Source organism: Pelobates fuscus, chromosome 3, assembly GCF_036172605.1.
Source record: "Pelobates fuscus isolate aPelFus1 chromosome 3, aPelFus1.pri, whole genome shotgun sequence".
Lineage (NCBI taxonomy): Eukaryota > Metazoa > Chordata > Amphibia > Anura > Pelobatidae > Pelobates > Pelobates fuscus.
Window position 1 is genome coordinate 356,581,758 of NC_086319.1, and position 24,972 is coordinate 356,606,729.

At 43.9% G+C, this 24,972-nt stretch overlaps 1 protein-coding gene across 1 annotated transcript in view; it reads left to right on the top strand.

Moving 5' to 3' along the window:
• Positions 1 to 24,972, top strand: part of LOC134603351 (adhesion G protein-coupled receptor E1-like) — a 121,999-nt gene that overhangs the window by 15,212 nt on the left and 81,815 nt on the right. The window contains exon 4 of the mRNA XM_063449220.1: positions 15,435 to 15,557. Coding sequence (XP_063305290.1) covers positions 15,435 to 15,557 — 123 coding nt within the window. The remainder of the gene's footprint in view (positions 1 to 15,434; positions 15,558 to 24,972) is intronic.

The window sequence follows — 24,972 nt, forward strand, 5'->3', positions numbered from 1 at the left end:
AAAAACACCCTGTATTTATCTGCATTATTTCAATCTGAAGAGACTTACCTGCTTGATCTGCCATATTGAAGATACTTAACTGCTTAAACTGCTGCAACACTGCATGATCCTGTAAGCAACCTGTATTACATTATACTGGAATCTACTTACCTGTCTCAACTACTGCAACTCCACATGATCCTGTAAGCAACCTGTTTTACCTTATATTGAAGTACTTACCTGTCTCAACTACTGCAACTCTGCATGATCCTGTAAGCAACCTGTACTATTGGGCTGGTATAGAATTTTTTCCAGGGCTGCTTTTAGTTCCCAGTCCGGCCCTGGTTGTATCTACCCATTCGTCTTGGCATAATGCCTAAAGGTCATGCAAAGTCTTTGGTCGTCTTGCATGAACCGCACGTTTGAGATCTCCCCAGAGTGGCTTGATGATATTAAGGTCAGGAGACTGTGATGGCCATTCCATAACCTTCACCTTTTTCTGCTGTAACCACTGGACGGTCAACTTGGCTTTGTGCTTAGGGTCATTTTCATGTTGAAAAAGTCAGAGTGTCCCATGTGCAGCCTTTGTGCAGAAGAATGCAAATTGTCTGCCACTATTTTCTGATAACATGCGGCATTCATCTTGCCATCAATTTCCACAAGATTCCCTGTGCCTTTAGAGCTCACACCCCCAAAACATCAGTGAGCCACCACCATGCTTCAAAGTGGGGATGGTATTCTTTTCATTAAAGGCCTTGTTTACCCCTCTCCAAACACAGCGCTTATGGTTGTGACTATAAAGCTCTATTTTGGTCTCATCACTCTAAATGACAGTGTGCCATAAGGCATGTGAAGGTGTTGTCGGACATATTGTAACTGAGCTTTTTTGTGGCATTGGTGCAGTAAAGGCTTCTTTCTGTCAACTTGACTATGCTGCTCATTTTTGTTCAAGTATCTATCGTCGTATGGTGCTCCTTGAAACAACCACACCATCTTTTTCCAGAGCAGCCTGTATTTCTCCTGAGGTTACCTGTGGGTTTTTCTTTGGTATCAAAATATCCCTGAATTTTCCACTTCTTAATAAATGATTGAACAGTACTGACTGGCATATTCAAGGCAGTGGATATCATTTTATATCCTTTTCCATCTTTATAAACTTCCATTACATTGTTACGCAGGTCTTTTTACAGTTCTTTTCTGCTCAGTATCTAGCCTGCTCAGTGCATCCACGTGAGAGAGCTAATAAACTCATTGACTAGTGATACACAGACATTTATTGCAATTTAAAAAGTCACAGGTGTGGGAAATTAACCTTTAATTGCCATTCTAATCAATGTGTGTCTGTAACAAGGCCAAACATTCAGGGTATGTCAACTTTTGATCAGGGCAATTTGGGTGATTTCTGTTATCATTATGATTTAAAAAGGAGCCAAACAACTATGTTAATAAATGGCTTCATACGATCACTATCCTTCTATAAATGACATCTATTTGCATGATCAGCTCTATTTCCAAAATTAATGCCAAAATTGTTTATTCAGCAGTCTGCGTGTGTGTGTATTCAGCAGTCTCTGTGTAGGTATTCCGCAGTCTGTGTATGTATTCAGCAGTTTGTTTGCGTATATTCAAAAGTCTGTGTTTGTGTGTGTGTGCCTTCCTTCTTGGTGTTCAGGTGTAGCAATGGTGGTCCTGGAGAGTTGTACCAGGTCGCCGTTGAGCCTTAAGATAATTGGGAGTTCCTGGCGATTGGTGCGTATTTCCCACTGGCAGGGTTGGCGCGTCCATAAGGCAACACAGGCTGGGGACTCGGAATTTTATACTCACCTCACTCTCCCTGTAGCCTACAGCCAGTGAAGTCGGCCAGCCTCTCCTGATGATGTCAAGAGAAGGGGGCGTGACTTCCACTGCTCTTCTCGCAGGACCGCTGGGGAGTCTGGGAGAAGAGCAGAGGAAGTCACACACCTTCCTCCTCCTCCTGACATCATCAGTGGAGGCTGTCCGACTTCACTGACTGAAGACTCCCAGACTCCAGATCCTGTCCCACCCCTCCCTGGCCAAGGGTAAGCCTCAGGGAGTGGGGGAATAAATTTTAGATTATATTTTATCCCCCTCCTCAGTCCCTGTCCCTCTCCTCAGCCCCTGTCCCCTTACTCAGCCCCTGTCCCCTTACTCAGCCCCTGTCTCCTTACTCAGCCCCCGACCCCCTTCCCATGCCCCCCACCACAGCCCCCATGCCCTCGTTACAGCCCCACAACATCCCCACTACAGCCCCTCTTCCCCAATTGCACCCATATCACCCACACCACAGCCCCTTTCTCAAATTGTAGCCATTCCGGCCCAAAACATGACTCCACCACCGCCTTGCTGACGTTGCAGCCTTGTTGGAACAGGGTGGCCGTCCACCAACCATCCACTACTCCATCCATCTGGACCATCCAGGGTTGCACGGCACTCATCAGTGAACAGGACTGTTTGAAAATTAGTCTTCATGTATGTTTCTGCCCAATGCAGCCGTTTCTGCTTGTAAGCATTGGTTAGTGGTGGCCGAATAGAAGGTTTATGCACAGTTGCAAGACTCTGGAGGACTCTACAGGACTCCAGAGGCACCAGCAGCTTCAAATATCTGTTTGCTGCCATGTAATGGTATTTTAGCAGCTGCTCTCTTGATCCGATGCATGGATCTGGAAGAAATCTTCCTCAATGTGCCTTTATCTGCACAAACCCGTCTGTGCTCTGAATCAGCCACAAATCTCTTAATAGTGCGATGATCACGCTTAAGTTTTTGTGAAATATCTTATGTTTTATTATAACTCGTCCAAGGCATTGAACTATTTCACTCTTTTCGGCAGATCCTTTTTCTTTCCCATATTGCATGAAAATGGTGCTCTGCTTAATAATGTGGCAAAACCCTCCTTTAGTAGTTTTTCCTTAAATTGGGCTCACCTGGCAATCTAATTATCACAGGTGTCCGAGATTGTTTTCAGTGATCAAAAGAGCCCTGAGACACAATGCCATCCATGAGTTAAACTGAAAAACTAAATATTTAAGCTTTGTGACACTTAAATAGAATTTACATAATAATTTGGAATAGGGTGTATAAGCCTGTGTATGTGTGTTTTTGTATGCCTGTGTCTGTATGACAGTGTCTGTATGTATGACATTGTACCTGTATGTGTAGATTGTATGGCTGTGTGACTGTATTTGCTTGATTGTGTGCCTGCATATCTCTGTGACTGAGAATGTATGGTTGTGTGTTGCTATAGTCTATATCGTGTGGAAAAAGACACAAAATGCTCTGAGGGGAGAGAGCCATAGAAAGGGGCTGGGAGTGGAGGGGGGGGGGGGAGAAAGACATGCAAAAAGAATTGGGTGGAGACACACAAAGGGACTGGGGAAAGAAAGATACACAAGGGGGGTTATAAGAGACAAACAAGAGGGTGTAAGACATAATAAAGAGAGTAAGAAAATCAAAAGTGGGGTTACAAGACACACAGGTGAAGATGCATTTTTTTAAGGGGGGGCAGCAAAATACATCTTTGCCTGTGTAGTCAAGAATCCTTGCACCTGCCCTGCCCATTGGTGTAGTTCTGATCTTTATGAATGGTTCCCAGGGGTGATAAACAGGCGCTCTGCAGCCTGGAGGTTGATGAGCTGATGAATATGGAGGCAAAGGTGTGAAATAGCTCTTTTGGGGGAAGTGGCATAGGGAAGTGTCTTTCACAGAGTTTTGGACCCTTCAGATTGCAATGACAAGTGATTAGGGGGCTGGTGAAATAAAATAGCAGTCAAAAGCTTCAGGGTGAACTCCAGGAAACTGTGGCTGCTTTTTTTGTACAGTATATAGGAATTATTTACTGTAATCTGGACAAGGTAGGTGGCAACATTTTATACCAGTGGTCAGCCACATATAATTCCCCTATATGCTTGTGGTATTCAACAATGCAGTTTGGCTTCTCAATTTGTGCATTGCTTCTGTGGACGGACACTGGCAGTGTGCTGTCATCATGAAGTGTGGACAACTTGTACATGTTCTGTCATGTACATGTAACCGCCAAGTCCCTATTCCGTAGTATGCTTATAGCTCAGAGTGATTATAGCTGTCCTGTGGGGATATTTATGGGATAATAATAATAAACAGTTGATAATTACCCTTTCAATGCTGGCTAGACCTCTTCTAGGCATTTAAGATCTATTCTTATGTAATTTTTAATAAAATAACATTTAAACCAGTTCATTAGTCATTTCCTGGATCCATCCAATAAGAAGAAATCTAATATGTTTTATAAGCTGAATTTTAATTTGCCTAAACAGATATTTAATCTTATTTTATAGCAAATCAATACAGCTGGATAAATATCACGATATGCTAATATGTGATATGTCACATAAATACAGAATTATTGTTTCTATCTGCAGAATAGAAAGTTTAATAATGTACTTCTTGTTTAACTAAGATTTCTAAATATCGAAATCTGATCGTGATTTATCCAGTCATATATCATGCTATTAGAAAAATTTTAATTAATTTAAATGAATTAAATAAAGCCAGTATATTTACCAGTTAAATAGATATTCTCACCAGATGTTCTCAGGTAGCTACGTGTCAAGGAATGTTTTTCTGTCTTTTCTTTCTTAGCCTGCTTCCTACTCTCTCTGCATTCCCCTGCATTCATCTGCCTCCTCTCTGCATCTCTTGATTACCCTGCTCTTCCCTTTGTCTTAACTTTTTAAAGGGAGAGATTCTCTGTTCGTCACGAAGTCTAGACCAATAGAAAATTGGGGTGTGTGGTTGCCTTTTAGATAGCAACTTAAGTATTTGGTCTATAGAGGGCAGTCTCATCCCACTAAACATACCTATCCAGGAAAGAGTTAACATTTCATGGTGGCTATTTTGACGTCATTTTAGTTATCTATATGGTTGATATAATTTAAGTTTACTTGTCATTTCAAAGGGTTTTCTTCAGACTATGTGTCTCCATTTTCTGTAGTAATTCCTAATATGACAGTTCGTAATACTAAATATGAACTTCCACTACAATGGGACGTTGTACATTTAGAAAGTAAAATTAAATTATTTAATCTTCTCTGTCACCTATGTCTGGGTTTAGAATTTATTCTATTCCATTAGCATTTTAGACAGCCTCTTATCACTTGGTTTGTTTATACTATACATTCCTTAGCTCTGGCAAAGCGGTCAGTTTTACAGAAGGGATTGAAATCTTGTGTCTTTTGTAAACTTGAAAATAACAAAATGGAGTCTGGTCTGTTCAGAGTGACTCAGAATATACACTTTTAATTTCTATCCTAGCACAAAATGTCTGCCAATATAAATACCCTGACATAACCCCCCTTTAGTGTGTTTCATAGCCAAATCAATTTAGCTTATGAATAAGCACTATGGAAGTTATCAGACATATTGTGCAATCACATCATTTCTGACAGATGCCCGTGCGTGGAATGAATATCTTTGTATATTTTTGTACCTGTAAGAGTTTTGAACTTTACACTTAGTACAATCAACCATAATATCATTATTATCACAACACACCCAATAACAATCTTAACATGGATGAACCAGTCAACACGAGCAATAAGGTCAGTATCTAACTCAGAGTATTTAAATGTGTCCACAGAAATATTATCTTTCTTGATTGACATTTGGATAGTGTGGTTGGGCTTATGGTCCAGCAAGAACTTTAGATTAGGATCTAGAGGGATATCTAGATTCTGGAAGGGATCCACCATCTCGATAGCACTTTCGATGACGTCAGTGTACACTGGGTATAGCGTAACATCACCGATGGTGATACGCGAGTCGTGGGGTACCTTGATCAGTGATACAGGTGCTGGTAATGCAATTACTTTATTAGTCACCTGGTCCCTGCGAAAAACACTCATGTTTTTAAGACACGTACTTACCAACCATTTATCTTTTACTAAGATAGCATGTACTAACGCATTACTGTCGGTTTTTGACATAGTTACTTGACATGTTTCAGAGCCATGTTTAAGGTACTCGATCCCACACAAAGCATTGGTAGTATCGTACACAAAAGGTTTTCCATCACATTGGAAATTATTGTCTTTGAATTTTTTCACAGTCATTCAAAATGGGTATTGAATACCAATCTGGTATCCACGGTTGAAAAGTCAAAACATCTGGGGTTTGGACTTTTACATGGATATTTTCCTTCCATGTACCAACGTTGTGAATTGTTTTCATTTGAAAAATGTTTTTGGGAGTTACATATGGTATGGCCAATAAAGAGCAAATCTCCATACGTTCCGGATCAATTAAGAGAGGTATAGCGCTCCCCATCTCAAAGGCCAGATTTAATTGCATGGGCTCAATTGTTTCTCCATCCACATTGGCAAGCATCGCATGAACAATATCCTTGGATACAAAATACAGAGGTATGTGTCCCCCTGCCAATTCGATCATTCCAGTTTGCACTTCGTCAAGAAAAGCAAGTGTGTGGAACAATATTGGGTCATGCAGAAATAGAAGTTCACGCTTAAATAAGTCATGACTTTGGTGCAACTCAGTGGATTTGGCAATTAACTCCGAATGCAAATTTGTTGTAACAACTGTGTCTTGCACAATAGTTAACACGTCTTGGAAAAGTGTTCTTTGCTGTGTTATCACCTGATGAATATCGTTAATGTGTTGCTTTAGCGCATAGATTTCCATATCCAGCTTTTGGACAGTGATAGAGTTGGCTGCAGACATTCCAGTTGCGACGACTGCACCAACAGTGGCACAAACTAATGCAACAATTATAGCGGTGAGGAACCTTTTGGGTCGGTTGCTCATCGCAATAGTACTGGATACAAATGGTTTCCGGGCTTGCTCCAAGATGTTTCGCACACGGTCCTGTGCTCTTTGGAGGTGCATCTGGTACCAAGTCTGTAACTCAGGCTGCATCAAGCTGCATCGATGAAATGTTGTACGCCTTCTCAATGGAAATCTTGAGGTCCAAGCTGATGAACACACGTCGGGTAAGGATCCTCTTCTCTGTCAAGATGAACCCTGGTGTCTCTTGAATCAGGATGCCGGAGGATGGTCCCATCTCTGTGATCGGGTCGGTCCGTAGCTCTTGGCACAGGAGCAGTACGATCCAGAAACACGCAACATCCTTCTTGGACATCTTTCGACAGTCACGGATCAGGAACTCGTTTCAGACTTATCTACTAATGATTCAAGGTTTGTTAAGTATACAAACTTATAACAGTGTGACATCACTTGGCCTAGGACAACACATTATTACGATTCATCAACATATGTATTCTTTCTAATTCTATTTTTATAACTTCATCCCTCACTACATTTATTACTGACTCCTCAGCAATATGCCTATAACAGTTAAACAAGCTAGTAACCTGCTTAGAAAATGTAGTTATTGGATCGCAAGGAAGAAGTATATCAGACCAGGGTAATGACACCCCCCTCTTCTGAAGTGGTGCACGATGGGTTGGACCTTGGGGGTTGATATTGCGGACAAATCAAGCATCCCTGACAGTATGTCTTAACATCTCTTAACATGTGTGGCCAATATGCATAATCACGCAATATCTCATATGTGATCTTATCACCACGATGCCCAGATGTAGGTGCATCATGTGCGTGTTGGAGCATTAACCCTCGGTATACAGTTGGGACTTCCCATTGTTGAATACCATGTTTAGAGGTTCTGACCAGCAACCCATCCATGATACTAAATTGGACTTTTTCGTAATTCGTAAATCTTCATTATCTTTGCAATCCTCATCTGTGATGGGATTGGCAGTAGGGTCTTCTATATATTTATAGAATATACCTATGACGGGATCATTCTTCTGACTGGTAATCAGGTCCGCACTAGGAGCTTGTTGACTCCATTGCACGACATTTAAGTCGGCATTATCTCTAGCCTGTCGTCTAGTTATGGCGTCAACTTGAATTGAACCCATAAGATCGTCAATGTTTAGGGTTTCACCATTGATGGCTGCTTGTTTTGCCAGTGAATCAGCTAAGTCATTACCATCCTTGTCAATACCTTCTATTTTAGAATGGCCTTTGGTTTTCTTCCAATATATGGTTAAACCATGTTCCTTAACCAACTCATCAATTTTACAAAACAATTTCCCATGTTTAACAGGTTTGTTATTGCTTTTCAGCATTTGGTTGCGTTTCCAGCTAGGCAGATATTCAACGAAACTGTTGCGAACATAGTTGGAATCAGTTATGATAACAAATTCTGTGATACTATATTCTATTGCCATTTGAATGGTCTTATATACTGCACAGAGTTCGGCTATCTGACTGCTTTTGGGACAAATATTGTATCCTATAGTTACACTGGGATAATTACCTATCCAGGCGATTCCGATACCTGCAACTAACTTCCGTTCAGCACCAGCGACGTGGTGATATGAACAACCATCAATGTATACCCACGGTAGTGGTCGACAGTATTCCTCGTCATAAACTTTATAAGGGGATAACAATTGCTCTTCTAGGAAGTCATCTCCGGTGTCATTATCATCCAGAGATGGAGCAGTACAGTCATGTTATTCTGCTAAACCTTGAGCAACTGGGCTTCTCTTATTATGTTTATAACGGACTTCTAACGGCCATCCCTGTAAGGATAGAGTCCATGCAGTAATCCGACTGTTAGAGAGATTACCGTCTCTAATTCTTTCACTCTGCAGATACTGTAGAGGTTGGTGAGCTGTTTCTACAATTATTTTCTCACCTTGGATTTGGCTGCGAAAATGTTGTAGTGCCCAGACAGTCGACAATAGCCTTCTCACATGTGTTGAATTTAACTTCAACAGGTGACAAAGTCTTGCAAGCATATGCAATAACTTTGTTTAAGCTATCCTGCTTCTGATACAGAACAGCACTGATGATTAAATCGGTATATCCTGTCTCCAGATAGAAGGGTTTACCCCCCTCTGGGTATGCTAAACAGGGTGCCTGAGTGAGCTTCCTCCTCAGTTCACTTACCGCTAGGTCCTGAGGCTCCCCCCAGTTCCAGGTAGTATCCTTTTTAAGCAGGTGTAAGAGTGGTTTCGTTATTTCTGCATAGTTATCTATAAACTTACGGGAGTAATTAGTCATACCAAGGAACTATCTTAATTCCCTGATGTTTGAAGGTGTTTTAGCCTTTAGTTCAACCTTCCTCTGGGGATTTAATCCTTCAGAGGTTACCTCATGTCCGAGGAAATTCACATGGCTGCGACACCATTGCGCCTTTTGTAAAGACAGTTTAATCCCTGCCTCTCTTAACTGAGTGAGAACATGTCTAATCTCTATGATATGCTTATCAAAGGAAGTGCTTTTCAGCAAAACATCGTGGACATATGATAACGTTCCTCTCTCGAGTGCGTCAGGCATAGCTTTATGCATGAACACAGCGAATTCATGACCAGAGTTTATGTGACCGAAGGGCATACGGGTCCAGGTATACTGCTGCTTTCCAAATGTGAAGGCCAATTTGTATTGATCTTCATTATGGACTGGTACAGTCCAATATTCCTGCGCACAGTCAATGGCAGTGAATATTTTGGATCCCTGCATTTGTACCAAACATTGCTCTATGTATGGCACTGGCCAACCAGACATATAGACGCGTTTATTTAGCTGTCGTAAGTCAGCGCATAAACGCCATTGTCCATTAGGTTTCAGAATCCCCAAGATCGGATTATTATACGAACTGTGCACTGGACGCATAATGCCCCTTTCCTTTAAATTCTGAATGATGTCTTGTAGACCATCATATGATGCTAATGGGAGTCTATATTGTTTGATAAATATAGGTGGTAAATTTGGATCAGTTTGTATTCTGGCTATGTGGTGGTTAGTTAACCCACAGTTGTAGGAATCTTTGGCAAAAATATCTTGGAATTCCATAAGGATTTCCTTTAGCTGTTGTCGCTCAGCATCGTTGGAGCAACTGTCAGCTAAAGATATTTGCTCTTCTAGCCTTTCCTGAAATCCTGGAAAGATTTCAGGCTGGCCTATCTCATAAGCTTCTTCAAGCCTAGAAGTTAGGTCAGTTCGGTGTTGACTTACCTTTTCTCTTTGGTCGTGATACTCTTGTGATTCCTGCTCATTGAGCGGATGATCGAAGTTGATTGATGCTTCTTCGATTTGACACGAGCCTTCTTCAACGTTGAAGGGATATACAGATACGATAGTGAATAATCCTTCTAGGGAGGAATGGAATATTTGATCGACAATTTCATCCTCAGTTAAGTATGCTTCAGGGATGAGGCCTATAATTTGGTTTTGGAAACCAAATGTATAGTACTCAGCGTCCAATGCTAGACCTAATAATGTTCCTTTTGGTAAAGTAACACTATTGGGTGTAACATTGTTGACCATGATATAGTTGGGATTCTTACCAATACTTACCATTGGTGTATGTGTTACCACCATCCCTAATTGTTGTATCCTGTTGGATAAACAGATTAAGGCATCAGAGTTTTCTAATCTCTGGCCCTCCTCCTTGACCTGTAGGGATAAAATAAAGTTAAATAAGATAAAGAAAGTGCATCTATACCTCATACACACACTGTAGCTATATTTGCTGCGGCACTTGTTGTTGCTGCTGCAGTTGCACAGGTGGCTCTGCAATTGGAGCTGTCCCTAAAAAAGGATTGATAGCAAAGACTCGGTTAATCTTTGTCATTTCCTCCATTAATTTGCCCATCTGGTCTGTCAATTGACCAACGTGACGGCGCAAATTATTTCCCCCATTGCCGTTTTGTCTTTGCCCATTAGAATTTGGCTGGGATGGCTGAGACTGTTGGGAGTTATTGGAAGCAGATTGGTTGTTTCTGTTTCCATATCTCCTATTTCCCTGAGGATTCCTTCTCCATTGGGAATTGCCTTGGTTCTTATTAACCCAGGGGCGTTTATTCCCATTGGTACTGGATTTTTCAGAGTTATTAGAGGAATTTGCAGAATTGCTTCTGGCGTTTCCTGTTTCTGAGGTTTTGGTGTTTTCAAAACCTCGGAATAGGTCCTCTTTTTCTGTTGGGTTTCTAAACCTAACTGAATTTTAGTCTCTGACACCATTTTATCACCAGGTTTCTTAACCTTTTGCTGATTTTCGTCATGTGCATGGTGTATAGTATACAATTTCATGCACTGACTGACTAGCCATTCTAACGGTAACTTACAATCGTAATCTCTTGCGAGATTCGTTTGTATGTTCACTGGCATGGCATGAAAATACAGATCTTTGAAGTCTGTGCTATCATACCTGGGTTTTCTTTGGGCCACGGAGTATGCATTTTTAAGAATTATTAAAAATTCTCTGGGGCTTTGATCTGGACGGCACTTTAAGTTATAAAGTGCCTTCTTAGCAGAAGCAATGGTTTTATACTTACCATATTCCATGATTATTTCATATTTCATCTTGGACCAGGACATTAACTGTATAGCTTGAAGACTTTCTAGATAAACACGGCACATTGAATCAAAGGTCCATGTAATGAACCATTTCTTATGAATGTCATCATACATGCCCAATGAATTCATTGCTCTATCATAATTTTCCAGATGTTCAGATATGTTTCCTGAACCTCTAGAAAATTGTGGGACAGTCTCTCTAAGAAATTTAATAACCTTTGGCGATTCATAAACAGGCGTCGTTAATTTGCGACCTCTGTTTCTGTTTTCCCTGTGTAAACGTCTATGCGATCTGGCTGCTGGAGAGGAATTAGATCCGTACAACAGTGCAGATGGCATATCAGTCACATGGCCTTCAGAGTGGACAGTGCAATCACTTTCACTCCCATCACTCTGAGCTTCTCGTTCACTGTCACAATTCTGATCAGCATCAGAATCCTGCCAGTGTACAGAACCATGTCTGTTTTCATTCCTATCAACCTGAGTCTGATTCCCTCTGTCAAGTTTGGCCAGGACAGTCTTTTCAAACTGTTCTGCCCAAGATTGCCAAGAATCTACAGGTGTTTTCTTAGAATTACTCACATCTTTACTTAGAGACTGTTTTATGAAAACCCGGTCTGGTGTGTGAATCTCAGGGAGTTGAGAAGAATCACCTGGGTTTTTTCCCAGTAATTTTTCACTTTCCTTTTGATATTCATCTAGCTGCATCTGTATCTGTTTTATCTGTTGATCATAATCATCCACCATTTTGCTCATTACTTCCAGTCTGTCTGAAAGGTCAGAGTTTTTAATCTGAAGGATATTATTTTCATCAGACAAAGTGTTCAACCTTCTTTGTTCGAGCACCAGGTCTTTCTGACACTCGTCCAATTTAAGTTCAATCTCATTATGCTTTTTTAACTTAATTGAATAACCCAATATGAAAAACGGGCATGATTTAGTAACAGATTGCATTGAAGAGTCTTCGTCTATGTTGCTAAAATATTTAACCATAGGTGAATCAGCCGATCTATCATGAATCGAATTATAAACTTGTTCTTTAATTTGGAGTACCCACTCTTTATAATCCATTTTAATCTTTAGATGCTTATATAAGATGCTTAAGGGAAAAACTTGTATTTCCGCTAACTTCTTCCCATTCTCTGATTGAGATGAAGCGCTAGATTCGGCCATGTTTCTATACACTGATTTAATCTCAATACAAAACTCTTTTCTATATCAAGATTAATATTGCATGAATTACACCAATATTATTGTATATGGAATATAATTTCAACTTAAACGATCTCAGCAGCGCCTCCAATTTGTGGGGATATTTATGGGATAATAATAGTAAACAGTTGAGAATTACCCTTTCAATGCTGGCTAGACCTCTTTTAGGCATTTAAGATCTATTCTTATGTAATTTTTAATAAAATAACATTTAAACCAGTTCATTAGTCATTTCCTGGATCCATCCAATAAGAAGAAATCTAATATGTTTTATAAGCTGAATTTTAATTTGCCTAAACAGATATTTAATCTTATTTTATAGCAAATCAATACAGCTGGATAAATATCACGATATGCTAATATGTGATATGTCACATAAATACAGAATTATTGTTTCTATCTGCAGAATAGAAAGTTTAATAATGTACTTCTTGTTTAACTAAGATTTCTAAATATTGAAATCTGATCGTGATTTATCCAGTCATATATCATGCTATTTAAATTAATTAAATAAAGCCAGTATATTTACCAGTTAAATAGATATTCTCACCAGATGTTCTCAGGTAGCTAAGTGTCAAGGAATGTTTCTCTGTCTTTTCTTTCTTAGCCTGCTTCCGACTATCTCTGCATTCCCCTGCATTCATCTGCCTCCTCTCTGCATCTCTTGATTACCCTGCTCTTCCCTTTGTCTTAACTTTTTAAAGGGAGAGATTCTCTGTTGGTCACGAAGTCTAGACCAATAGAAAATTGGGGTGTGTGGTTGCCTTTTAGATAGCAACTTAAGTATTTGGTCTATAGAGGGCAGTCTCATCCCACTAAACATACCTATCCAGGAAAGAGTTAACATTTCATGGTGGCTATTTTGACGTCATTTTAGTTATCTATATGGTTGATATAATTTAAGTTTACTTGTCATTTCAAAGGGTTTTCTTCAGACTATGTGTCTCCATTTTCTGTAGTAATTCCTAATATGACAGTTCGTAATACTAAATATGAACTTCCACTACAATGGGACGTTGTACATATATTCCATTAGCATTTTAGACAGCCTCTGATCACTTGGTTTGTTTATACTATACATTCCTTAGCTCTGGCAAAGCGGTCAGTTTTACAGAAAGGGATTGAAATCTTGTGTCTTTTGTTAACTTGAAAATAACAAAATGGAGTCTGGTCTGTTCAGAGTGACTCAGAATATACACTTTTAATTTCTATCATAGCACAAAATGTCTGCCGATATAAATACCCTGACAGTCCGTTACCGTTACTAGTCGAGACTTAGTGAAGGATGAAGTAGAACTTATTTTATTGTTGGTCCCCAGAGAGAATAATAAGATTGAGACATCCCCGACGCCTTGGTTTCTGTACCTGAGCTGATAATTTAATTAGCTGATAATTTAATTGGCACTGCGGCACAAAATAACTTCAGTTCTTGTACCCACATCCTAACATAACTGGTGTCCCCATGAAGCTTGGCTGAGAGCACCAACTTTGTCCAAAACCATCAGGATCAGATGTGCCTAGCCTGAAAAAGATGGAAGTCAAAGTTTTAGCGGGTCGTGGCTAGCCTTCGATTCGGTGCCGAGTTCCATAATCTTGAATGATGGCGCTTTTAGTCGGCACATGGAGCTCCCTCAAGTCCTTGGTATTGTTGGATTCCTTGCCACCTCTGTCACCCCTCCAAAAAGCACCCTGGTAGGTCATTATGGGACCGAGAGCACCCTAATCAAAGTTTTATCGGACCATGGTGACTCCATGATCTGTTCAGCAGTTCCAGACAGTTTGCGGGTAGCTCACGTCAGACGCGCCATGCCTCAGTGGCAGGCCAGCTTCTGCAGGCTCTTGGGTTGAAGAAATGGAAGTGCTGAGCTGAGAGGCATGGATTGGAGGGGGATAATGTTAGTGATTCAGATCTTTTAGGAGAAAGTGGTGGCTGGGAGACATGTACCAGTCCTAGGTGACCAGGCAGTCTGTCACAAGCATAAGCACCGAAACCTATTTGCTGTCAGTGGACTACCACATATTCTTCCTGATGTAATGAAAATCAGGATTGGCAGCTTTGTCAACTTTGGTTGTGATGCCAGGGGTTGCCAAAAATAGGGGTATTTCAGGGGCACTTAGATTTGGTGGTACCCAGTTATGCTCAGTGAGGCGTTCTGAGCTCCTCCTGAATGGTGTTACGGTGTTACCTCCATTTCCAAAAGGCTCACCTAGGAGCTCTACATCTGACACAGTAAATGTCTCACTGTCAGATAGGTCAAAGGAGTCACTCTTCTGTGACTCACTTATGCTGGCTCTTCTGCAGTGTAGTAACGGACCATGGCGACTTTTTAAGTAAAACATTTTTTTACCTACCTACGTAACACACTTCCTCAGCCCACCCCCCCAATTCCTACTTCAACCATACACAACCATACACACTACACCTCTGCTGACACCACAACCACTACAGTACACTGTAGTAGTTATGGTGCTTTTGGGTGCAGCAAGAGGATGGGAATAATGGCATGACTCAATTGCAAGATGTATGACATATAAAGGTCAAACTTGATTCTCAATAACGTCAGTGCTGTTAAAGAGGTGCAGGAAAAATGTAATCATCTAAGTTTTGTATATAGAAACACAACATTGGGAGGGGGGTGGGGGGGACCATCAAATTCTCATGTTAAAATGCAAGTCTTGCACTAAGGTAGGATGATTGAAACTTTTTTTTATAAATTCTTTGAAAATTATGGGAATTGGATATTGTTATATAAAATGAAGTCATTGAAATGTGCATGTCTCAAAGATCTGTTTCAGTGTAGAATGCCATTATAATTCAATTCTCTTGTTGATATCGTTATAGTGAAGGAAGCAAGTTGTCAAACACCATTTGCCTGTTACAATGAAAGCTATTTATGTAATTGTCCCACTGGAAAAATGAAGAGTGTGGTGAAACAGGGTGACCGAAATATAACTATATGTACAGGTAAGACACGTGTCGGGGTTAATAAGGGTGCACAGCTGAGATTTAGAGAAGAGCCGTTGTGGGTGGGATGCATGTAATGAGGAAAAATCTATAGTTAGGTTGTAACAGACTCTTATGAAAGTACATTTGGAAATCCAAAGAACAGAAGCCAATGTCAAAGGCCAGGAAACAGCTACAGCTACAAGGTTAGAAAAGCACCTGGATAGCTGTGGGCTGAGTTTAAATACACCTGGGTAAATTGGGACGGGGTCTTAATTGGAAGGCAGGCATAGTATCTTTCATTTTAAAGGTACCTGTCATGACAAATACAACTTATTCTTAAATGTCAGATAATTAAATTGTATCTATACATTTTGCTAGCAGAATTGCTATCAAATGTCTAGATTTCTCTAAAATCAGGGGTTAAAAAACAACCCGTTCCCCCTCCTGTCAGTCAGTTCACTTTTTGCCGATTACCACAGAGAAAAGAAGACTGTGCTCTGCATGTCTATTAACATGGAAACCCTCCTATTGGTGTCAATCCTGCTTGAATTTAGCCTAAAGGAAAGAATTGCAGCCAGGGGAGGTAAGGAGGAGGGGCAGGCTCTGTGTGAGAGCAGCACTAGGAGAGGAGAGGAATAGCCAAACTGATTTATTGCAGCAGCATAAGAAGGCAATTCGAGAATGGAGAGACAGAACAAATACATTTAATTTAGACAAGGACAACATACAGTGTTGGGGACTTTTAACCTGATGTGGAAAGCAGGATTAAATTACTTCCCTAACAGGGGTATGCAACGTTAGACCCACTGTCAGGTGTTTTGACCAGAGATAAGGGATAAGAGATAATATTAGCTGAATGTGTGTAAAAGACATGTATATACCACATGTTGTCAAGGAAAAGTTGAGTACTTTCTCTGACGCAGGAAATGGAGCTGACTTAAGCTCCTCCGTTGATCATGAAAGTCAAGCGTAGGAAAAATACACAAGACAAAGTAGTTTCTACTTTGCCTTATGTTTTAAGGAAAACTAGATGAGAAATATAAAGAAGAACAGATTCTGAGAGAAGAAGAGAAGAGGAAGCGATAGGATAAAGGTAAGTTTGGTGTGAGAGCCTCTATGCCCTTAAATAGATTTCATACAAAGGTATATTGGCAAAAATCAAGATAAATTACCACACCTTTAGGGCAACCTTAATAGCTACATATATGTGTATTTTAACTCAAAACTAAGAGGTGTCACCATCATAATTTTGATTGAACTCAAACTGTTTGGTTATTACCATCAGATTTCATAGGAACCTATTGGTAGATTGTTTTCTCTGAATGACATATTAATATCTCTGCTCTTAAAGGGACACTGTAAGTACCAAAATAACTTTAGCTAACTGAAGCTGTTGGGGTATATAGATCATGCCTCTGTAATCTCAGAGCTCAATTCTCTGTCATTTAGGAGTTAAGTCGATGTGAGGTGTCAATAATACCCATAATACATTTTTCACCATGAGGACTAGCCTTCAACAAGTTTACATTAAAAACTTCAAACTTCCATGTTTGTCCCATGAGATGTCCCTTTTTGTTACATATCGTTGGATTGGACGATCGTCCTTAGTGGTCTTAGTGGCCACAGCCGCGCTAAGCACTCTGTGGAAACAGCACTGACCAAAGTATCCAATGATCTACTCGCTGCAAAATCTCGTGGTCACTAATCTATCCTAATTCTCCTTGACCTGTATGCGGCTTTTGACACTGTTGATCATCAACAGCTTCTTCTCATCCTCTGCAATATCGGTCTACAAGATATTGCTCTCTCCTGTTGCTCCTCCTACCTCTCCCAGCGCTCTTTCAGTGTTTCTTTCTCTGGCTCTGCTTTTTCTCCCCAACTCCTCTCTGTTGGTGTCCCCCAAGGTTCAGTCCTTGGTCTCCTACTGTTCTTAATCTATACGGCCTCCCTTGGTAAACTCATTAGCTCCTTTGGCTTCCAATATCATTTCTATGCAGATGACACGCAAATCTACCTGTCCTCTCCTGATCTCTCCCCGTCCCTCTTGACTAGTGTCTCTGACTGCCTCTCTGCTGTTTCTTTTTTTTAAAGATTCTTTATTTTTCATTTTTCAGTTTTCATGAACAAAAGTTAATGAACGTTTTTACAGAAAAAAGAGGTTGGTTAGTTAGGGGGTTACAATAGGATACAAAATATTTTTAGTAGAACATGTTACTGGCATTGTGTTTTGGTATCTCTTATAACATTTTCTTTTGAGGACCTTGAGTCAGGAAAGCTACGTGTGTGACCGTTCAGATCGTGTTATCTGTGGTCAGGTGGAGTTACAGGGTTCCAGGGGTGGTTATGAAGCGTCCATCGAGGTACCTGTTCCGGGATATTCCGGTTATTAGAGATAGTTGAGGTCGTAGGGTCATTAGCCAGAAGCTTTCAGTGGTGGTCGTCCCATTGTTGGGGGGATGGGGATATCTGTCTGGGGGAGTGTGGCCTTCGAGTCGGTCAGAGATTGTGGTTGTGTCAGTAGGGCCAGGAAGTTAGGATGGGTGTTACAGGGAGGGTAGTGTTAGGTAGGGGGGTAATTAAGGGGGAAGGGAGAGGAACTGTGGAGAGGTGAATAGGGTGCTGCTGTCCTTCTGGGTATTCCCTCCGAGCCCAGGGCGGTGGGGTTGGGTTAGGGGTGGGTTGAAGCTGTGCGCTTCACCCTAGTCGTGGTTAGCGTCGGTGGTGTAGGTCGTCGGGTCTGGTATGTCACCATGGGAGGGCATTGTTTCCGTCGAGCCATGGGTCCCAGACTTTGTGGAATGATTTAGGGGTGTCATGTATCTGTGCTGTTAGTCTGTCCATGTCTATGCTATCTGTGATTTTCGTGTGTATTTGAGGGTGAGTGGGTATACGTGGTGTGGACCAGTTTTCGGCGATTGCTCGGCGTGTGGCTAGGGCTATTCTTGCTATGAGCTTATTTTCACTACGGGTGAAGCTGTCCAGGGGTTTAGAGAGCAAAAGGGCCCACGGGTCAAGGGGTACTGGTTTGTTGAGTAGTCCGGATAGGAGGGTCGTCATAGTTTTCCATAGGGGTGTAAGTTTAGGGCATGTCCACCAGCAGTGGAGGAATGTGCCTGTTTCTCCGCACATTTTCCAGCAGAGGTTGGTGGGGCTTTGTTTCATGGCCTTCAGGCGGTAGGGGGTGAGGTACCATCTGAAGAGCATTTTGTATGCCTGTTCTTGATGGGTGACGCAGATTGAGATAGATTTAATGGATGCCCAGATGTCGGCCCAGTCCGTGGAGTCCACGGGGGGTCCGAGATCTTTTTCCCACGCCGTGATATATGGGAGGGCTATCTGAGTGTGGTGTGTGGTTAGATTTATGTAGATAGATGATATTTGGCTCTTCCTGGATGGTGACTGAAGGGTGTCTCTTTCAAACCCGGTCAGGGACGAGGTGGCTGCTATGCGAACCGTGTCGGTCGCTGCGAAGCTTCGGAGTTGGAGGTAGCGGAAGTAATCAAATGTGGTTAAGGTTTCGGGGTTGGGGAGTTCTGTGTATTGCAGGAGCTTGCCGTTAGGATAGAGGTGCCCCAACCTAACTATGTCGCGGTCTTCAAAATGGGCGTAGTGTTGAGGTGTGAGGCCAGGTTGGAACATTTTGTTGCGGAGGATTGGGGTGAGGGGCGAGAGGCCTGTGGACAAGTCAAATTTGTCGCTGAGTCGGTCCCAGAGGTCTAGGGAGTGGGTGATTGCTGGGGAAGTGGGGGGTGGCAGTGGCCTGTATTGCCTTTGGAGCCACATGTATTGGGAGGGGTGGTCTCGGCCAAAGATGAGATGTTCCAGGTCTACCCATCGTTTGTGTGCGGGGGGGAGATGCCAATGTTGGATTTGTGTCAGGTGGGCTGCATGTAGGTAGTGTGTAAGGTTGGGGAGGCCTAGACCTCCGGAGAGTTTGGGTACATATAATGTGGCTCTGCGGATGCGGGGTTTTTTCCCGTTCCAAATGAATCGGTCTATGGCAGTTTGTAGTCTTTTGAGGTCAGTTTTATTGCAGGGGATGGGTAGTGCTTGGAAGGCGTAGAGGAATTTGGGTAGGAGGTTCATTTTAACGGAAGCTATTCTTCCTAGCCAAGATATGTTCATCTGTTTCCAGCGTTCCAGGTTTTGGATTGCTTTCTGGAAGAGTGGGGGATAGTTGGTTTTGTATAAGGCGGTGGTGTCACTAGTGATTTGGACTCCCAGGTAAGTGATTGCCGTCGGGCAAATTCGAAAGGGGAGGTCTTGTTTTAGGGAGTGGATAATGGGTTCTGTAAGGTTGAGCGGCATGAGGTCTGATTTAGTGGCATTGAGTTGGTATCCCGATATCTTTGAGTAGTCTTGTAGGGTTGTTATGAGGGTGGTCAGGGTCGGGATGGGGTCAGTCAGGGTGAGGAGGATGTCGTCTGCGTATGCTGCGATGGTGAATGTGTCGTCCCTAATTTTGAGCCCTTTAATGTGTGGGTTGTTACGTATGGTCTCCAGCAGTGGTTCGAGGGATATAGCGAATAGTAGAGGGGACAGGGGGCAGCCTTGTCGGGTTCCGTTCAGTATAGGGAAAGAGGGGGGGTGATATTGGGGATTAGCAGCTGCGCGGTCGGAGTGTGGTACATGGCTTGGAGAAAGTGGGTGAGTTCTTGTGGGAATTTGAATTTGCGAAGGACTTCGAATAGGTAGGGCCATAGAAGGCGGTCAAAGGCCTTCTCGGCATCTAGGGAGAGTATGGCGGTCGGGAGGCGTTTATGGTTGGCGTACCAAATTAGGTCTATGACCCGTCTGGTGTTGTCTTGTGCTTGTCTGTGGGGGATGAAGCCTACTTGGTCTGGGTTGATGAGTTTCGGCAGGAGGGGATCAATTCTCGTTGTCATGACTTTGGTCAGGAGTTTTAGGTCTATGTTTAAGAGTGAAATGGGGCGGAAGTGACCTGGATCTTCATGGGATTTCCCGGGTTTAGGTAGGAGGGTAATGTTGGCTTGTGTCATGTCGGGGGGTAGTGGGTTGCCTTTGAGCATTGCATTGAAGACTTTGCATAGTCGTGGGGTGAGTATGTCTCCGAATGTTTTATAATAGATAGCTGTTAAGCCGTCAGGTCCGGGGCTTTTATTGGGTTTCAGGGATTTTATAGCTGCTTGTAGTTCTTCTGGGGATATGTCTGCTGAGATAAGTGTTCTGGCTGTGTCAGTGAGGGAGGGGAGGGAGAGTTTCTTAAGGAAGTCGTCCGTTAAGGATCGAGTGAGGTCAGTTTGGGGGTCCGGGGTGTGGTTGTAAAGGGACGTGAAGTATTGCTGGAAGGTTTTCCCGATTGTGTGTGGGTCAGTGCTCATTGTACCTTCTGATGTGCGGATCTTAGAGATTCGTTTTGTGTCTGTTAGGTTTTTGAGGCGTTTAGCTAACATCGAGTCTGCCTTGTTGCCCTTTTCATAATACCTTTGTTTGGTCCATGTGAGTGCTTTGGCCGTGGTTGAGAGGGAGAGGCGTTTAAGTAGGGCTCACGCTGTCGTGAGTTGGTCAAGGTGAGAGGGGGTCGGGTGGTGTTTGTGGAGGGTTTCTAGGCGGCCTATTTCAGAGATGGCATCCATTAGTTGTCTGTTGTGCTGCTTTTTACGTGCTGTGGCTATTGCTATCAGTTTGCCTCTGATTACTGGTTTGTGGGCCGCCCATAGGGTGATTGGGGAGGACACGGAGGGGTGAAATATTCCTTTATGTCTTCTGCTAGGGACGAGGTTATGAGCTTGTCTTGTAGGAGTTGTGAGTTAAGTTTCCAAGTCCAGGGGCATGTCATGTTGGGGATTGAGAGGGTAAGGGAGATGTCGGCATGGTCCGACCAGGTTATGTGACCAATGGAGGTGTGCGCGATTCTCGATGTTATGTTTGGGGAGATGAGGAAGTAATCGATGCGGGAGTAAGTGTTGTGAGGGTGGGAGTAGAATGTATAGTCCAAAGTTGAGGGGTGTTGGGCTCTCCAGATGTCCAGGAGGTTATGTGTGTGTAGGAAGTGGGAGAAGGGAGCGTCGTTGTGTGACGGTCTTGGGTCGTTCTGAGTTCTGGTGGTGCGGTCAATGGACGGATGGTGTGTGGCGTTGCAGTCGCCACCTACAATGGTGAATGTGGCTTTGATCGTAGTGAGATGTGCTGAGAATGTTTGCCAGAAGGTTGCGTCTGGGGTTGTAGGGGCGTATAGGGAGGTGATGGAGTAGGTTGAGGAGCCTATTTTGCCTGTGAGCGTGAGGTATCTACCTTGTTTATCTGGGAAGGCTTGGATGTCGTTCAGGGGGCAGGATGCTTTGAGTATGATAGCCACCCCTTTAGTTTTAGCTTCTGGGGAGTTGGCGAGAAAGCTGCGGTTGTAGTGTTTGTTTTTGAGTGGGAAGTGTTTGTGGGGGGTGAAGTGAGTCTCTTGGAGTAGGAGAATGTCTGCTTTTTGGTTGTGTGCCCATCGTAACAGGGCATGGCGTTTTTTGGGATTGTTAAGGCCCTTTGCGTTAATGGAGATACAATGTAAGTTGAGTGGCATGGTCAGGAATGGCCTGGTCAGGTATCGTAGTGTATGAGGGGGGTGTAGGGCTAGTCAATGGGGTGGAAGGGAGGAAGTCTGGGCCCGGGTGGTCCCAGAAGGGCAGCAGGAGGATTCAGAGGACGGGTAAGGCGTATGGGGAGGGGGGTAAACGTGCTGGTCTTACGTCAATTGCCAGCAAAGGTGAACTGTGGTACCGGGGGTCTCACTGGTCAGTGTGATCGGAGACCAGCGGTACGGAACAGGTTATGTGGGGGGAGTAATGGTCGTTTGTCTGAGAGTGGGCGGCAAACAGCAAATAGGTTCGTATGGGCAGTCTTGTCTTAATAAGGAACCGGGGAGAATGAAACCTGGGAGGTAGGCTTCTTAACTATGTACAATGGAGTTTAGATTCGCGTCTTTTGTTTTTGGCTTTTCCCTTCTGTTACATTTCTGTTTTGTCCGGGGGGGGGAGGGGGACACACAGGAACAAGTTGTGGGATACAATAGGTGTCCTTCAAAATGAGCATATTTAACAGTTATCATAAGTTGTTACATATATCACAAGGAGCTGTATGGCATGAGTGTAAGTTAAGAATAGTTTGGGTTGTCATCATGTATTTACGCTTGACCAGCCGAGGTTGAAACTGCTTTCATACCTTGAATGGGTGGGATGTTAGAGTACCAAACCACCGTAGTTGCAAGTGGCTGGGAAATATCTCCCCACAGGGATCCCTGCCATTGACCTCCCAATGGTTTGTCAGGCTTTTTTATCCTGTCTTAAGCTACTAATCAATTAGTAGTCAATATTTTTAGTCTGAGATTGTCTAGGGCATGTTGGCACTGACCTGGCTAATCGTTCTTTAGGTGTGGGTGGTCTGGTCAGGTTGAAGGGTCGTGTTGCCCTGGTCCCAGTCTCTCTGGGAACGTGAGGGGCTATTGTGCCTCCCGAGAGTGTCTGGGGTCTCTGTAGTTGTCGGGGAATGCCTTTTCTGAGTGGCTCTAGGTCGTCGCGGCCCGCCGCCCCCCCCGTCCCGTGGGAGGGGGGGGGGGGACGGCCGCCAGGGCCCAGGCCATCTGTAATTTACTGTCTGTTCACTCCCGCCCTCTGGCCAGGTCGTGTGCTCTGTGACTCCGGGGAGCCGTTACCTTGTCTGTTACGGGGCCATCGCGGCCCACCGCCCCCCACCCCCATTGGAAGGAGGGGGGGGGAAGGCCGCCAGAGCCCCACTGTGTTCCATCAAGCCCGCCTCCCCCAGCCCCCCCAGTGCCTCAAGAGAAGTTGTGTGTAATCCGCGTGGTGCACATATCATCCCTGTCCGAGGCCGTCGCGGCCCGCCGTCCCCCCACCTCGGAAGAGGGGGGGGGAGGGGGGACCACCAGGGCCCCGGGTCCCTCCACCCTGTCCATTCCCTCCCACCCCAAACAGTAGGAAGAAGGCAAAAAAGTTGTCCCCACAGTGATCTTACTGTAGTCCCAATGTACTTAGAGCTTTCACAGTTCGATCTCTATCAGCCGAATCTTGGGGTGTGAGCTGGAGTGCTTCATTGCTGGGTGAGGTCTTCTTCGTCTGCGGTTGTGGATGATGAACAGCATCCTGTGGATCTTGGGGTGGGTCGTTGGAGTCTGTTGTGGCCTCAGGTTGAGGTCGGCAGGCCGGTATGTCTCAAGGCCGGCGGCGTGGGCAGCCGTGGTGGGTGGTCGCGCCTGCCGGGATAAGGCCCTGGTGATGTTGAGTGAGTCCCGAGGGCCAGAGGGCAGGCATAAGTGCTGAGTGCATTTTGGCAGGTTCTGGGGTTTGCGGTTAGGTCGTTAGTTTCGGCTTGGCAGTGCTGATGGTCTTAGTTCTGTGTGTCCGGGGTCGGTTAGCAGGGTGGGCTTGAAGTGAAGGTGCCGTGAGTGGAGCCAAGACGCGGCTGTGACAGTGGTCTTCGGTTTAGGCTGGAGGCTGTCTAGGGCGCTGTCTTCTGTCGCGCTCCCTTTGTGGCTGTTGGTCCCATGGTCCGTGTTGGGCCGCTGGTTGTCGTTGTGAGGCAGCGTTCGGATCTAGGATTAGGTCTTGGAGGCCCAGTTGTGCAGCGAATTCTTGGGCTTCCGATGGTCTGTATAGCGTGTATGTGTGGTTGTCTCGCCGCACCATAAGTTTGAAGGGGTGGCCCCATGAGTAGCGAATTCTCCGTGCCTGGAGGGCTTGGGTCAGTGGTTTTAGTTCTCTGCGTTTTCGAAGGGTCGTGGGTGCTAGGTCTTGGTACAATTGCACCGTGTGGCCTTCAATCTGCAGTGGGGTCTCTCTGGTAGCCCGCATGATCGCCTCCTTAATATGGAAGTAATGGCAGCGAACTATAATATCTCGGGGTTGCGATGAGCCTGCTGTGGGTGGACGAAGGGCTCTGTGTGCCCTGTCTAGGAGGAGGTCGGATGGCGAGGCGTCAGGCAGCAGGCTGCTGAAGGCCTCAAGGAGCATGGCGTTGAGGGTTTCTGGTGCAGCGGATTCAGGCAGACCCCTTATGCGGATGTTGTTTCGCCTGGACCGGTTATTAAGGTCTTCTTGTAAGTCTTCCAGGTAGGCTATTTGCTCTTGCATATCTTTAAATTTGTCCTCATGGTTGGAGGTTATGGCGGTAACGTCTGCCATTTTGGATTCTAGCGTGTGTGTGCGCTTAGTTAGGGCGGTCAGGCCTTCATTGATTGGGGCTAGATGCTTAGTAAGTTCATCTGCCACTAGGGATTTCATGTCTGTGAGTAGTTCTTTTAGGTCTTGCCTGGTAAGGGGTGATGTCTCCTTCCTGTGGCTAGTAATGCTGGTGTCAGAGTCTGAGTCCGAGGCCTGCATGCTGTGTGCGCATGGCGCCTCTCTGTCTGACCTGGTTCTGAAGATTGGTGCCACGGCCGTTCCGGACTTGGATTTTCGTCCGCCTCCCA